At 37.0% G+C, this 16,284-nt stretch overlaps 1 protein-coding gene across 1 annotated transcript in view; it reads left to right on the top strand.

Annotated features, from left to right (window-relative positions):
• The window catches only part of ADAM7 (ADAM metallopeptidase domain 7), a 67,219-nt gene that overhangs the window by 19,338 nt on the left and 31,597 nt on the right, over positions 1-16,284 (top strand). The window contains exons 4-8 of the mRNA XM_045056716.1: positions 1,420-1,498; positions 3,039-3,115; positions 4,076-4,268; positions 6,134-6,187; positions 11,610-11,681. Coding sequence (XP_044912651.1) covers positions 1,420-1,498; positions 3,039-3,115; positions 4,076-4,268; positions 6,134-6,187; positions 11,610-11,681 — 475 coding nt within the window. The remainder of the gene's footprint in view (positions 1-1,419; positions 1,499-3,038; positions 3,116-4,075; positions 4,269-6,133; positions 6,188-11,609; positions 11,682-16,284) is intronic.

The following is a 16,284-nucleotide window of genomic DNA, read 5'->3' as shown; positions in this document are numbered from 1 at the left end:
GAGAATGAGGCAGGTTGTGTTCACGAAGCATGGACATAAAGGGAAATCTACTGACTCTGCTCGAGTAGGGCAAATTGTGACTGTTCTGCCAGCTCTTTGAGGAAGGGTGAGTAACAATGCACAGGTGGATATGCTTAATTTAAGTTAAATATTTTCTTTATTGAGTTTTGTAACTATCTGTTTTCAAATTCATGAGATAACAAAGTAAGATTGTTGGGTAAACAACTGTCTCGAGAGGATGATGTCAACTTTAATAACAAACGTGTTTATGTCTCTACAAACTACACAAATGTTTGTTTTTCACGTTCATATAAGATAGTGTACGTATTACCTCTCCAAAGTGATTTTGAGCTCGTTCTATTCAGTCAAACCCAAGTGATGGTTCTGATACTAGGGCTTTCTCTACTCCGTCACCATTTCCTCTCTAAGAGAGCCAATATTCCACTTTTCTTCTTGGGGCCTCGTAAATGTTAAAATAGAATGGCTATTATCCACGTAGGGTAATTCAGATAGAACTAAGTAAATTACAGAACGGTGTAAGAAGAATCCAATGATTCCCTATGTACTTCGGTAGCATCCATGTACTGAGAGAGTTGAGATATACGACCTTAGTTCTTGGTCTGAGGATACCCATGGGATTTGTTACAGGGCATGTGGGTAAGTAGAGTCATTCTACTGATTACTCAGAATGCCATCCCTCAACGTGTGCAGAGAAAAAAAAAAAACAACTATAAAGAATTACATGAAAGGGAACCTGAGTGGCTTAGTTGGTTGAACATCTGACTCTTAAATTGGCTCAGGTCATGATCTCAGGGTTCGTGGGTTCGGGCCCCACATCGGGCTCTGTCCTGACAGCAGGGAGCCTGCTTGGGATTCTCTTTCTCCCTCTCTCTCTGCCCCTCCCCCCCTTTGTCTCAAAATAAACAAATTAACCTAAAACAAGAAGAGTTACATGAAGATATTAGCAGAGGTTGTCTCTCTGTAGCGAGTTTCATTGATACTTTTCTGTGTTTTCTAAATTTATATTATGATTAATACATACTGCTTTTATCTGAATATATAGTTGTTGGGTTAATATATGTTAAGATATATGCATTTTATGTATATTTGATATACACATCAAATATATTTCGTATCAAATATATATATATGACTTTACTTAGATAGTATTTTCTCTAGTTTTTTTCTCAACTTGCTCCCAGAATCTCTTTCAGTCTCTTCTAGTGTTTACCAAATCATGAAATCTGGGCAGAAAGCCTTTTCGTGTGAGTGGGGTTGATTCTGCTTATGTGTTTTTAGCATGAGAGGAACGTGCTGAGATTTGGAAACAGCCTCAAGGCTTCTCTTCCCCATAATTGGTTTTATCTGCTATCTTTGTAAACTGACTAAATCTCACTACCTCTCTGCCCTCTTTTCCAGGGAGTTCCTAGCCTCAAATTACAGTGAAACCTACTACTCTATAAAAGGAGAGGCCGTCACCAGCTACCCTTCTACCACGGTATCTTATGGAACCTTCCCTTGTCTTCTGAAATTTTCTCATGGGATTTTGAAACGCAATCCAGCTGTACAGGCAGCTTCTGAAAATGTTATGTCAGAGGCGAATCTTACATTGAATACTGTCACGAATCATTCTAGAATAGAACACATGACCTTTCAAACTCTAAAGGAGGCCGACTACTGTCTCACAAGCAGATTGATGACTGTTAATGTATTTTTTCTTGACTAAACTGACTTCTGTGTACCCCAAATGACGTTAAGTCTGGAGAAAGGGTAAAGCAGGAACCAAAGAAGTAGAAGGCACCCTGATGAGATTGTCATCGGGCTAAAGGGATAAAAACTAACGACATGAAACTATTTTAAAACCTCCGTCTAATTGACCCTTTTGTGAGTCCTATTCCCCGGCCTAGGCCTTCTGCTGCACCAACATTGTGGTCTCTCCTTCATTCTCCAAATGAATTTTTGTTCATTTATCATCAATAATATTCCAGTGGATACAGGTTCTACTTTTACGGCCTTCCTTCCCTTTCCATGCCCTCTGTAGCCTTCTAACCGAAGATGACATTATTCCTTTTCACCAAAAGCGTACTTTCTAAAACCTTATTTCCTGGTTAAGGCATGTGTCAATCATGGAATGTAAACCTTCAGGCAATCTTTGTAAAATAGAAATGGAAGAAAACTGGGCAACATGCTTTTATGCAGGGGGTGGCTGTTGGCCTAAGAGGGGCTGAGATCACATGGGGAGTGTCACTCATGGACAAAATGGAAAAGGTGATTACCTGATGGAACCATTACAGGCAGAGCACCACGTAGGGAGTGACAGGGATATCAACTTGACTGAAGCAAGGCCGCAGGAGGAAAGGGCTTGAGGGGACCTGGCTGAAGAGCGAAACCTAATTTTAGCAATCATCAACAACATTGGCATGGGGCGCTTGGGTGACTCGGTCCGTTAGGTGTCCAACTCTTGATTTTGACTCAGGTCATGATCTCACAATTTCGTGAGTTTGAGCCCTGAATGGGTTCTGTGCTGATGGTGCAGAGCCTGCTTGAGATTCTCCCTCTTTCTCTACCCCTCCCCTACTCGCACCGTCTCTGTCTCTCTCAAAATAAATAAATGAACTTAAAAAAATTTTTTTTTTAAAAATTGGATTGATTTCATAGGCAACTGGGGAAAAATTATAATAACAACATGAGAAGGGTAGTTTGGGAGACATTTTAGGGTGGATGAAAGGAGAAATACTTAAATGGAAAAGGGTCACATTTCTGAGACTGGATTCATCAACTAATACACTCCTAAATCTGTGAGGAAAGAACCCACATCCTGCTTCATACAAAGTAACGATGCAATTAGAATAAAAGAATTCTGAAGGAGTTTAAAATTTTCCAAATGACAGAGTGCAATGAGCGAATACATGAAGGAGCATGGGTGTAATTTGTGAGAATGCAATGTTGATATATTGTGAACGTAAAATATGTGTATAGTGATATTTATGCAATATGAGCATATGTATTTATAGCAATAGTCTCTTCATCTATTTTAGGATCACTGTTTTTACCAAGGATCCATCATACATGAATTTGATTCTTCTGCCAGTATCAGCACATGTAATGGTCTGAGGTATTGCACAGTTCTCTATTTGGTTTATAAGTTTGCTTAAGGCATTTTCAGAGACATTTGCTTTTCATCTTTCAAACAGCCTTATAAATAGAAAAAATCACGGGAAAAAGCTACTGCATATTTTCAGCATGAGTAGCCCTTCTAGCCCATCACTGATGTCCATTTCTGACAAAAAGATGTCTAATGCACAGCCCTAAGCAAGACAAATTTTTGGTCAAGGGATTCAGAGACTTCTGGGAATAATCTAGCCTGTCCTCTCATGTCAGAGACACTGAAATCAGAGACTAGCCTCTGAACATTCAATTTGCTGGTGATAGAACTCTATGGAAAAACCAGCTCTCCTGACTTCTAGGCCTGTGAATTCCCACCACAACACAACACTTCACAGCTTTTTGCTCTTCAGGAGTTTAGAGTCTTTAGAAATCAAAAAAGCCAGAAGTATAGTCTGTATCAGTTCCTTATAGATCTTGGGCTCAAGGATTAAAGAGGAAATGTGGGGTAGCAGGGTGGGAGAACAAACATTTCCGCCTTCATTTATGAGTACTTTACTTAAGTAGATCCCAATATATTCAAGAATAAAGACTCTTTTAATGACAAAATTGCCATGTAATAGTATTTGTGCTTCCATATAGTTACTCTACAATTAAAGCATGATGGACATAAAAATTCACAAAATATTTGTGAGAACTCTGAGATTTCAAAGTAGAGATTGGGCTGGTAAGCTTCTGAAAATCTAGAGGAGTTGATTCTTACGCATGTTATTGATTCAAAGGCCACATATCACCTCACCTTTTTATCACTCAGAATACGTGTGCAGCCACATGCTCATGAGGCCTTGGTCTTATTGTTTCCTTTCTTAGCTAAGGAAAGTCAATAAAATGGAACAGAGAAATATGGTGAGAAATAAAGTAGTAAAATGGTATAGATCTTGAATATACATCATATTTCCATTTTCTGTAGGGGATTCTTCAGGGTATATAACCAAAGGTACCTCATCGAACCAGTGAAGTATTCAGATGAGGGACAACATTTTGTGTTCAGATATAATCCAAAGGCACAGTTCGCTGCCAATTATTCTTGTACGGAACTCAATTTTACCAGGACAACTGATCCGAAGGATGCTATTAAAATCGTGGAAGACCTCAAAACAGAAGTAAGTGCCTTTTTGAAAAAATCATCTTAATGTCAGGATAAGCCCCTTTTATTTCCTTTCTGATCTCAAAGGAGAGAAACGAGCACAACTAGTGAAATATACATGCCACCTGAGTCTGACTCTTCGTTGTTTGAAATCTAAAATGTCAAACTTTTTATCAACATAGAAAATGTTCGTTACCTACAGCAAATCTCAGTTTGTCCCATCAGTTTTAAGGAACGGGAATTTTTGCAACCCTACATGTGATTTATACCATCAGGGCTACAAGTGGTTGGCAAGAATGAAATTTGCAATGTCTTAAAACCTCTACGAGCTATTGTTTCCCCTTGTCATCACTGCCATCAATTTGTTGGGAGAGGGGGGATTTGCTGATGATAAGTCAAGGTCTGCCCCTTTCATCAGGCCAAATATTCTAATTATTAATTATTAAGGACAATTAAGAGTAATCGCAAGTTCAATTTCTGGCAGATGATTGCACTATGAGAGTCCTATGTGTTTTAGGCTTTCTTGTATGACTGGTTCATATCACCTCAAATCCTCACGAGGCGTTAGCCTTTAAAGATCCATGAGTGCCCATCTGCTTCACATATCCATGGTCCAGATTGTGTCTGAAACTTACTAGGTGCCTGACGTTTTTGATGGACTCAATCAACTAATAAATGATCACTAAAAAAAAGTTCCCCCCAAAATGACTTAGTTAGATCTTTGAACAATACGCCTCTGGTTTATTACTCGGAGAATATGCATGTACCTCAATAGATGATTTTGAAAGCTGAAGACAGAATTTTCTGGTATTGTTGATTTATAAAAAAATAAGGATCTGTTATTAACAACCTTTACACATTTCTTTGGAATTGAGACTACCACAAAGTAGGGGATTGAGAGACAGGAGAGGAGTAGAAGGAATACAGTCAGTCCTATTAGCCAGTCCCACGATTTGCTCTCCACTCTTGATGAGTTGAGTCCTTTTTATATGAGCTATTTAGTAAGCATTTGCTTTATAAATGAAAAAAAAAGTTAAAAACTGCATTCATGATTCTTTATTTATAACTCTTCTATTTATTTATTTAGAGTATAGCTGACAATGTTACATCAGGCTCAGGTGTACAACCTAGTGATTGAACATCTCCATACATCATGCTACACTCACCACAGGTGTTGCCACCCTCTGTCACCATGCAACGATACCGCAATGCCATTGACTATATTCCCTATGCTGTGCCTTTTGTTCCATGACTTATTCATTCCATAACTGGAAGCCTGTGTCTCCCACGCCCCTTCACCTATTTTGCCTCCTACGCCCTCCTTCCCTATGACAACCATCAGTTTGTTCTCTGTATTTATAGGTCTGATTCTGGTTCAACTTGTTCGTTTATTCGTTTATTTTGAATTTTAGATTCCACACCTAAGTGAAATGTTATTTGTCTTCCTCAGTCTGACTTATTTCACTTAGTATAATACCTTCTGGATTGATTCATACCGTTGTAAATGGCAAGATCGTATCCTTTCTTATGGCTGCATAATATCAGTGTGTGTGTGTGTGTGTGTGTGTGTTCGTGTGTGTGTGTCACATCTTCTTTACCCTTTCATCTACCAATAGCCACTTAGGATGCTTCCATATCTTGGCCATTGTAAATAATGCTGCAATAAATACAACTTATTTTACCTGAAAGACGATCTGATGTAAAGGGCCACATGTTTTAATAATATATGGGGCTTTCTTTAGATAAATTCCTGGAATTATTAGTTATACTCCTTTTCCTCACCTTCCTGTATCAATAATACTAACATTTCTTACCATGAAAATTTTAACGTAAAATGAGAAACATTGACCATACTCTATTAAATTTTTCATAAATTTCCAGAACACCCATAAAGAAAAGTATGTGGAACTGTTCATTGTTGCTGATGATAACGTGGTAAGTTTTCAAATGAATATTTGCTCCTCATTCATACTTATAAAACTATAGTGATCCTAAAAAAGAGAAAAAAATATTTTAATCGGAATTCCATTTTGGGCTCAATGTTGTTTTTAGCTTCCCCAAACAGATTTATATAAGAGATGATAAGGTCCTTTGGCAGTATTGAAGACTAAGCCAAAATAGAATTCTACTCCTTTTACTGAGCATATGGAAATGATGAACAACATACACAAAATTGAAAAAATGTGCACAATCTATAGTTGAGCTCAGAAGAAAACACAGAAAATCTCCAAGTCCTAAAAATGAGAAGAGAATCTCTTGTCAGAGCAGTAAGTAAAATTCACAGGCTTGGTGACATATAGTATATAGAATGTATTGAATAATGCCCAGAGCCATGATGAGCTGCCCCATCTCTGAAAAGGGAACCAGAGAATGTCTCCCTACTGAAACTGCAAAGAGAAAAGGAATGTTCTGTTTGTAGCAATAGGAAGGGGATATATTATGCACAGGAAAGCAAAAATGTTAAACACGTGTCAAATAATGATATGGAGCGTGATGTATTTTTCTCTAGATACAGAAATGCCAAGCAAAGCTTTTAATGTAAAACTTGATTAGAAACTTGATAAACTGTTACAGCTCAAGTCAAAAATGTTCTATGAAGACATTTTCATAATCTAAGATGAAACTAATCACATGAGGAAGAGTCAACTAACACAGTGGGAAGGAGAATAAGCTCTCCAAGAACTGTAAACCAGCCACTGATATGTCAGATTATATACCTAACAATAGAGTCAAAAAAGATGTGCAACAAAAAATAACAGAGTTACAGGCAGAGTAAGTTTTTTTCAGTTCCCCTCTATCAGGAAATTTTACGTAAAGTAAGAAAAAATTCAACACAAGTAGAAAAGATCTGAGTCACATAAATATCGTTTTGATATAATCAATTGGTAGAATCTGCAAAACACACAAAATAGACAATCTATAATCTTTTCAAATGCAAATAAAATACTTCCAAAAATTAAACTGGTATTTGACCTCAAAGAAAATAAAAAGAAATAGAAAAAAATAGATATAGGGGCGCCTGGGTGGCTCAGTCGGTTAAGCGTCCGACTTCGGCTCAGGTCATGATCTCACAGTTCGTGAGTTCGAGCCCCGCGTTGGGCTCTGTGCTGACAGCTCAGAGCCTGGAACCTATTTCAGATTCTGTGTCTCCCTCTCTCTCTCTGACCCTCCCCCGTTCATGCTCTGTCTCTCTCTGTCTCAAAAGTAAATAAACATTAAAAAAAAATTTTTTAAAAAAAAGAAAAAGAAAAAAATAGATATATAATAAAGAGCACCCTTTTGTTTTTAAACCACAACCAAATTGGAAGTTGTAACAAAAATTGATACATTAAGCCACTAAATGATCATTGGTTTGGAAACTAAAGCAAAATACATTTCCAAATATTAACTGACTGAAGAAGTCAAATCTGAAATTATGAAACGTTTATAACAGCAAAAAGAAAAGACTGGTGTAGAGAAAACTTTAAATGCAGGAGGCGTAGCAGTATTTGGAAGGATATTTGTAGTCTTAGACATTTCTATGAAAGAGAAAGAAAAATGTAATTAACTAAGAGTCTAACTGGAAAAGTTATAAAACGAAACAGAATAAATCAAAAAAGGATAGAAAGGAGACAAAAATCTTAACAATGCATGAAATTAATAAAAGACATGAGTCAAAAAGAAGCAATTGGTAGATCAACAAAGCCAAATGCTCATTCCTCGAATAGATTGGTAAAATAGAGAAATCTCTAACAACAATTATTAAAAAAAAAAAAAGTACAAATAAAATTGGAAGTAAAAGGAAGCATAACTGTAAATATAGTACAGGTTACACGTCAATAAAAAATATATGTACAACCTGTGCCAATACAGTTATGAGCAGAAGCATGCAGTAAAATGTTACCAAGCTGACTTGAGAAGAAATAGTAAACCCAGAAAAGATTGTAATGAATTTTAAAAATTAAATAAGCAGTCCACAGTCTCTCAACAAATGAAGACACTAGGCTCACATGCATTTAAACACAAATTTTGCTGAAATTTGCTTTAACAGATAATGTCTTTTACAAACAAATTTGAATAAGCAAAAGGAAAAATTCTTCGCACATGTTATACAGTTATTATACCTTTTGCATTAGATATCTACTGCTGTGTAACAAACAACCCCAAGCTTAGTGTGGTTCGCTTGTATAGCAGTTCCACTGGGCTAGCTGGCTGGTGTAAAAATGGCTTCAGAACTTGACTGATATGTAGTACAAGTATCAGTTGGCCACGTAAGCAGTAGGCTCGCCTGTGCTTCTCATATGATAGCTGGGCATCAAAATATCAAGAAAGATGCCAGGCTTCAGTATGTAAGACTTTTTAAGCTCCTGCTTATACTACAATTATTAATGTCTCCTTAGCCAAACTAAGCCATAGAGTCAAGCCTAGAATCGATGTTGGAGGGAAATACACAAGGGCGTGGATATCTGGAAGAAAGATTTCTTAAGGATCGTTACTGGAACGATCTATGATGACTTTGATAACAAATCCAGACAGGAAAGTAACATTGTAAGATGATTTCACTTACCAAAACAACTGCAAAATCCTAACAAAATAGTTGCAAACCCAGTCCTTGCACAGATCCAAAGAAAGTTTACATGGCAATGGTTTATCCCAGGAATGAAATCATCTCAAATATTTCTGATAAAACTCTTAGCAAGTGAAAGATGGAAGAAAATAAAGAACATTTACCGAAATCGTTCTATCCTGTATAAATATTAAACTTAAACTGTAATGTTGGAGGTTTTTTCCTCCAAAAGTGAGAATAAGATACATTTATTTTCACTGTCAATAAATTTTATTTTAACATATTCACTGAAATTTTTAGTCACCATAATAAAACAAAATAAATGGGATCTATGTTAGTTTAAAAGAAAGACACAACATTATTGCATATTTTTAAAAATGAGGAGAAACTACAATTGTCAATTTTATAAAAAAAAAGAAGTTGGTAAGTTTTGGGCACTAGATAGGCTTACTTCAACATGTTTATGAGAACATGTTAAGTCACTTTTAAAAGAGTGCTAAAATAATTTCTTTGCTCTTAACAATAAGTTATTAGTAAAAAGTAAGAACAATTCATTAAATTTAATATTTTACCCCAGGTACCAGGCAGATATTTGCTTGATATGATTTAGGGGCATTAAACTGGGCACAACTCTCACATAGGCTGCCTTAGTATGGTCTTTAAATATTTAAGTTTTTTTAAAGAGAAGTTCCTATAGTAAATCATTCATTTTCATTTAACAAATAGTTAATGAGCATTTAATATGCTAGATGCCGAGTGTTAAATGTATATATTTATAATTATATGAGTAATATACTCATACATACATACATATATATGTTAGCTGAGTATAGAGGGCAACAGCAAGAACAATGTAGAATTATTGTATTCTGGTAAGACAGAATAGAAAAACAAAGGCAGCTTTTGGAAAACATGTTGAGGAGTTTACATATCTTGAAGACGATGTGATGAATTTTAAGCAGGTGAGTAAGGATATGGATGTATACAACCAGACCCAGCAAGTTGAAAGGATAAGTAGAACACAGGTGTCTAGATACTGGGGAAGACTAACCATTAATAAAGCCTTGGCAATAAGGATGCAAAGACTCTGTACACATTTGTCTTCCTTACCCCCATCGGTGGAAGTCACTGATTGATAAAGTACCCTATCCCAATGATCTCTAAGGTACTCTTAGAATCCTTCTTTCTTGGGGGGTTCTGGGTGACTCGGTCAGTTAAGTGTCTGACTCTTGGTTTGGGCTAAGGTCGTGATCTCATGGTTCATGAGTTTGAGCCCCACATCAGGCTTTGTGCTGACAACACGGAGCCTCCTTGGGAGTCTCTCTCTCTCTCTCTCTCTCTCTCTCCCCTGCCTCCCCTGTTCACTCTCTTTGTCACTCTCTCAAAATAAATGAATAAACATTTTAAAAAATAGAAAGATTTAAAAATTTTTTTAAGTGTATTTATTTATTTTGTGAGAGAACATGAAAGCATGAGCTGGGGATGGGCAGAGGGAGAGGGAGAGAGAGAATCCCAAGCAGACTCCATGCGGTCCGCCCACAGCCCGACTCAGTGTTTGATCTCATGAACCTTGAGATCATTACCCAAGCCAAAATCAAGAGTCCAACACTTAGCCAACTGAGCCACCCAGGTACCCCAATCTCAAGATCTTTCTCAACTGTATTTTAGGCAAGCTCTAACTGGTCACCGAGAATTCTGGTGTGAAACCATATTTGCCATCCAGAATTTAAGGGAATGGTGGAAAAAAGGAAGCTCTGTACAATGAAACACTAGGAGTGATAGGGTATTGGACACAAAGGTGATAAGAAATTTCTTGAAAGATAAAATGGTCAATATTAAAGATAGAGGAGATGACTAGGAAGATGAGGAAAAGGTGTTCAATGGACTGGATAAGCAGGAGGACATTTATGTGCCTGTCAAGAATAGTTTCTGTGGAATAGAGGCAGTTAAACTAATGAGTATGGGTTGAGGGATGAATGAGAGATAAGTGAAGAGAGTCTAACGTTATATCTTTGAGGTATTTAGGTATGTGAGACAACAGGAGAGCAATGGAATAGTAAATAGAGGATATTTGTAGGATTCAGAAAATCCATATTTCTTTTTATTCTTATTATGAAACAAGCTTGATCATTTGCATTTATCCCTACAGGATACTTTTGTTATTATAAAGCATATTTTATCAGGTCTAAGTCGAAAATGCCAACAACAAGGTCCACAAATGGGGAGTCCATTTCTTAGGAAGGAAGAAAAGACAGAATAGGCTGGAGCAGGAAGGTCCGCTTTGCTTTCTCAGCCTTTCCCTGGAGAGAAGGGGTGTCACAGTTTCCTGCCCCTCTCCATCACAGCTCTGGCTGCAGAGTGGTCTTTGATTACATTCCGTAGTTTGTTACTACCATGGATACAGAAGGGCTGATAAAGTTCCCGGGTTTTTTTGCAATATAAGGATTTCTGTGACACTTTAATAAGTTTTGCTTCATCAGCATGATAAATATGGGCTCTAAAGAACACTTATCAGTTGGTTTAATAAATCAACGTAATGCAATATGTTGTGATGTGAAAAGGGGACAAGGTTATGAAGAAAATCTTAAAAGTAGTGCTAAGCTGAAGCATGTCTTTAGAAACTGCTGTATGTAGTGATTTCATATCAAAAATGTAATTCTGCATAAATTGCCACGATTTTTAGCTGACCAGAAAGAATACCAATAATTCCCCCCCCCCCCGACCCTGGAAATATCTCACAGTGGGTGAAGTATTTTGTTGAGGTTATATCATCTGTTATTAATGAATGTTGATCTGATGTTTTATTTCCAGTGTCGCAGGAATAATCATCCTCACAGTAAAATAAGGAATCGAATTTGGGGAATGGTCAATTTTGTCAACATGGTAAGATCTGATAACGTTTGAATCAATCTAAGAATACAAATGGAAAATACCTTTTAGGGTAGATATCTCCTGGGTTTTGTGGTAAGCTCAGTATTGAGACGGCCGAAAACACAGAAATTCACTGCATAGACTAATGAACCAAAATCCATTGAAAACTGTAAGGCAATAAAGGAAACACAGCTCTGAGATTTTGGGTTTTGAAGTGAATGACATTTAACATCTAAATAAATTTCAAATGTTGGTTAGTAACCACAAAATTTATAAAGCAACATATAAAGACTTGAAAACTCATCATGCATAAATCAAATCCATTAATACATTTAAAATCACTGTTCCAGAACCTAGCACTGTTGGAGACCTTGTCCCCGCTTCACCCACCTTGTCCCCGCTTCACCCTCAACTTCAGGCCTTTGTTAAGAGCCAGAGCTGAAAGGTCTGCACTCACAATTCTTATCTCTCCTTCAGTAGTGATCTGTTTTTGTTTGTTAATTCAGTGATCTCTAGCCTGGTTAGGGGACCCAGAGAGTTTTGTTACCCTGATCTATCCTGTTTCAGGAAAGCTCTGCCCATGGGGTCTTTGGGTAGATTATTCTCATCGTTTATGTTCTTCCTTCACTGGTAGGAGACCTAGAAGGCTCTGGCCTTAGGACCGCTTCCTGTCTGTCCTCCAGGGGCAGAAGGTTTTTGTTTGTTTGTTTTTTTGGTTTTTCTTTTCCCTTCTTTCAGTAACAATAGCTTTTCACTTGAGTTCTGGGAGAATAAAAAAAAAAAAAAATGCCCCACCCTCAGCAATCGATATGCCATCCAGACAGATCATCCATAAAGACTGGATTTGAACAACACTATAGACCAAATGAAACCAACGGGTATATGCAGAATTTTTCACCCAAGAGCAACAGAATACACCATTTCTTTTCCAGAGCAGAAGAGGCATTTCATGATATATATTATAGAGTAGGCCACAAAGCAAATCTCAACAAATTCAAGAAGATGGAAATGATACCAAGTGTCTTTTCCTGCCACAGTGGTATGAAACGAAAAAAGCAACGCCAGCCAGATTAATGGAAAACTTATAAATATGCAGAAATTTAAGAGCACGTTCCTGTCCACCACAAGTGGACCAACGGATAAATGAAAGGCATAAGAAAAAAATCTTGGTACAAAAAATGAAAACAAAACCTATCAAAACGTATGCGACGCAACAAAAGGAGCTCTGGGAGGAAAGTTTATAGCTATAAATGCAAACATATATCAATTAAAAAGAAAAGATCAGCAAACAACTAACATGCTGCCTTAAGGAACTGCAAAAAAGAGCAAACTAAGCCCGTAGTGAGCACGAGGAAAGAAGGGACAATGAGATAAGAACAGGAAAAATATTTTTTTCTGAAGGTCACACAGCAGCTTAGTGCTTTTGTTTTTCTGGAGAACAAGAGTCTGGTAGGTTTAAAGATGTTCCCAAGTCAGCAGTTTCTCTCATCCTTCAAGCCTATCCCGCCAGAGGAGGGGACCTCCAAGTCTCCCATTCTGCCCTCCGTGGTTTCATGGGGCATGCAGAGGAGGCCCGTGGAGAAGATTCTGAGCATAGGTGTGAGATTCCTTATGCCTGTGTCTCTCAGAGGGTCCTACACTCATTCTATCACATACTTGCCCTTTAGCAATTCCTTAAAAATGTCTGGTAAATTCTTCTTATGTCTTGTATGGCGCTCAGCATGCTCTGCTGCTGGGAGATACTCCAGTACCATTTCTGCCTTAAAGAAGCAATCTTTCCCGAGATTTCAGGCATCATCTCACTTGCCCTGTTACCTCAGCTAACTTACGGTCCGATCTGATATGACTTTGTAGATTCTCTGGCTTTTTCTTTCTGTCAGGGTAGAAGCGATATTATTTCCAGTTTTGTACATCTGAGCCAGAAGTAGATGTTCTCTGAGCTTTAAGCCTATTTCTATGGCTATTAAAAACCCTCCCCCTGGGGCGCCTGGGTGGCGCAGTCGGTTGAGCATCCGACTTCAGCCAGGTCATGATCTCACAGTCTGTGAGTTCGAGCCCCGCGTCGGGCTCTGGGCTGATGGCTCAGAGCCTGGAGCCTGTTTCCGATTCTGTGTCTCCCTCTCTCTCTGCCCTTCCCCCGTTCATGCTCTGTCTCTCTCTGTCCCAAAAATAAATAAACGTTGAAAAAAAAATTAAAAAAAAAACCCTCCCCATATTTTTCTAAAAGGGAGGACCAATGTGGTGTGAAATAGTTATATCTCATAGTCACCTATGTTTTTTTTTCCTGTTTCTTTTTATTGATTGATTTTCTCCCTTTTCTCCACATCCATACCAGCATCTGTTGTCTCTTGTCTTTTTGATGATGGCCGTTCTAACAAGCATGAGATCATACCTCATCGTGATTTTAATTTGCATTATCCTAATGCCTAGTGATATTGAACATCTTTTCATGTACTTATTGGCCTTTCATGCATCTTTTTTGAAAAACACATCTGTTTAGGTACTTTGCCCATTTTTGAATTAGGTTATTTGTATTTTTTTTGCTATTGAGTTGATGGGTTGTTTAGGTGTGTTGGATATTAACCCCTTATCAGATATATGGCTTGTAAATATGTTTTCCCATTCCATCTTTTCACTTTTTTAATGGACTCTTTTGCTGTGTAGAAGCTTTGAGATGCAGTCCCATTTCTTATTTCTTATTTTATTGCTTGTGCTTTTAGGCATCATATCCAAAAAGTCATTACCAAGACCCATGCTAAGGAGCTTTAGTTTTGTTTTCTTCTAGGATCTTCATAGTAAGACTCAACATGTAAGTCTTTAATCCACTTTGAATTCATTTTTTGTGAGTGGCATAAGTTACTGGCTCAGCTTCATTCATTTATTTACATGTGAATACCCAATCATCTCAGCGTCATACATTGAAGAGATAATGTTTTGTCCACTGAGTGTTCTTGGCTTCCTTGTCAAATATTAGTTGACTGTATATGCCTTGGTTCATTTCTGGGCTCTTGATTCTGTTCCGTTGGACTATTTGTCTCTTTATATGCTAGTCCCATACTGTTTTGATGACTTTAGATTTACATAAAACTTAACATCAGGAAATGTGATGCTCCTACTTTGTCTCTCTCAGGATTTTTTTTTCTTGGCTATTTGGGTGTTTTGTGGTTCTATATAAACTTTAGGAGTTTGTTTTCTACTTTCATAAAAACTGTCATTGGAATCTTGATAGGGATTGCATTGACTATATAGATGGCTTTCAGTAGTATTTGCATTTTAACATTATTAATTCTTCCACTCAATGGACAGAGGATACCTTTGCATTTATCTGTGTCTTCTTTGATTTATTTTATCAACTTATACTTTTAAGCATACAAATCTTTCAGCTCCTTAGTTAACTTTATTCCTAAGTATTTTATTATTTTTGACGTTCGTGTATGTGGGGGATGAATATTTTTATTTCTTTTCAGAAATTTCCCGGTTATTGTCTAGAAATGCTACCAAATGTCTGCCTGCTAATTTTGTATCCTGCAACTGTACTGAATTCATTGAGTAGATCTTAACAATTTTGGGTTGTCTTTGGGATTTTTCTATAGATAAAATCATGGCTGCAAATAGAGACAATGTTACTTTCCTTACCAATTCTGATACCCTTGTTTCTTTTTATTGTCTGATTGCTGTAGCTAGAACTTCCAGTACTATGTGGAATAGGGTTGCTAAGAGTGGGTACTGGTTTTGTACTTGATCTTAGAAGAAAAGCTTTTTCACCATTGAGCATGATGTTAGCTGTGCGCTTGTCATATATGGCTTTGATTATGTTGGGATATGTTCCACCTATGCCTAATTTGTTAAGAGGTTTTTTTAATAATGAATAAAATGTTGAATTTTGTCAAGTTGAGATATGATTCTTATGATTCTTTTCTTTTGTGTTATTAATGTAATATGTCACATTCATTGATTTGTTTATTTGAATGACCGTTGCATCCCAGGGTAAATTCCACTTGACCATGTGACTGATCCTCTTAATGTGCTGCTGAATTCAATTTGGTGGTATTTTATTGAGATTTTTTTTGCATTTATACTCATTAGGGATATTAGCCTGAAGTATTCTTTTCTAGTAGTATCCATTTCTGGTTTGGGTATCAAGGTGATGTTGGCCTTGTGAAATGAGTTTGGAGTGTTTCCTTCCCTTTGAGTTTTTTCTTTTTCTTTTTCTTTTTGGAAGAGTTTGAGAATTATTGGTATTAATTCTTTAAATGTTTGGTATATTTACACTATCTGGTCCTGGGGTTCGTTAGGATAGTTTCGATTATTATTTCAATATCCATACTAGTAATTGGTCTATTCGGAGTTTCTATTTCTGTTGATTTGGTCTTGGTAAGTTGTATGTTTCCAATTTTTTGCTTTTCTCCTAGGTGTCATGTTTCTTGTCATATAGTTGTTCATAGCAGCCTCTTGTCCTTTCAATTTCTGTGATATCAGTTGTAACGCCCCCTTTTTCATTTATAATTTTGCTGGTTTAAGTCCTTTATGTTTTGCTTAGTCTAGCTAGGGTTTGTCCATTTTCTTCATCTTTTTAAAGAACTGACTCTTAGTTTGGTTAATCTTTTCCAATGTT

The sequence above is a fragment of the Felis catus genome, chromosome B1 (genome assembly GCF_018350175.1).
Source record: "Felis catus isolate Fca126 chromosome B1, F.catus_Fca126_mat1.0, whole genome shotgun sequence".
In the NCBI taxonomy this organism is placed as follows: domain Eukaryota; kingdom Metazoa; phylum Chordata; class Mammalia; order Carnivora; family Felidae; genus Felis; species Felis catus.
This window is presented reverse-complemented; position numbering and strand designations above follow the sequence as displayed.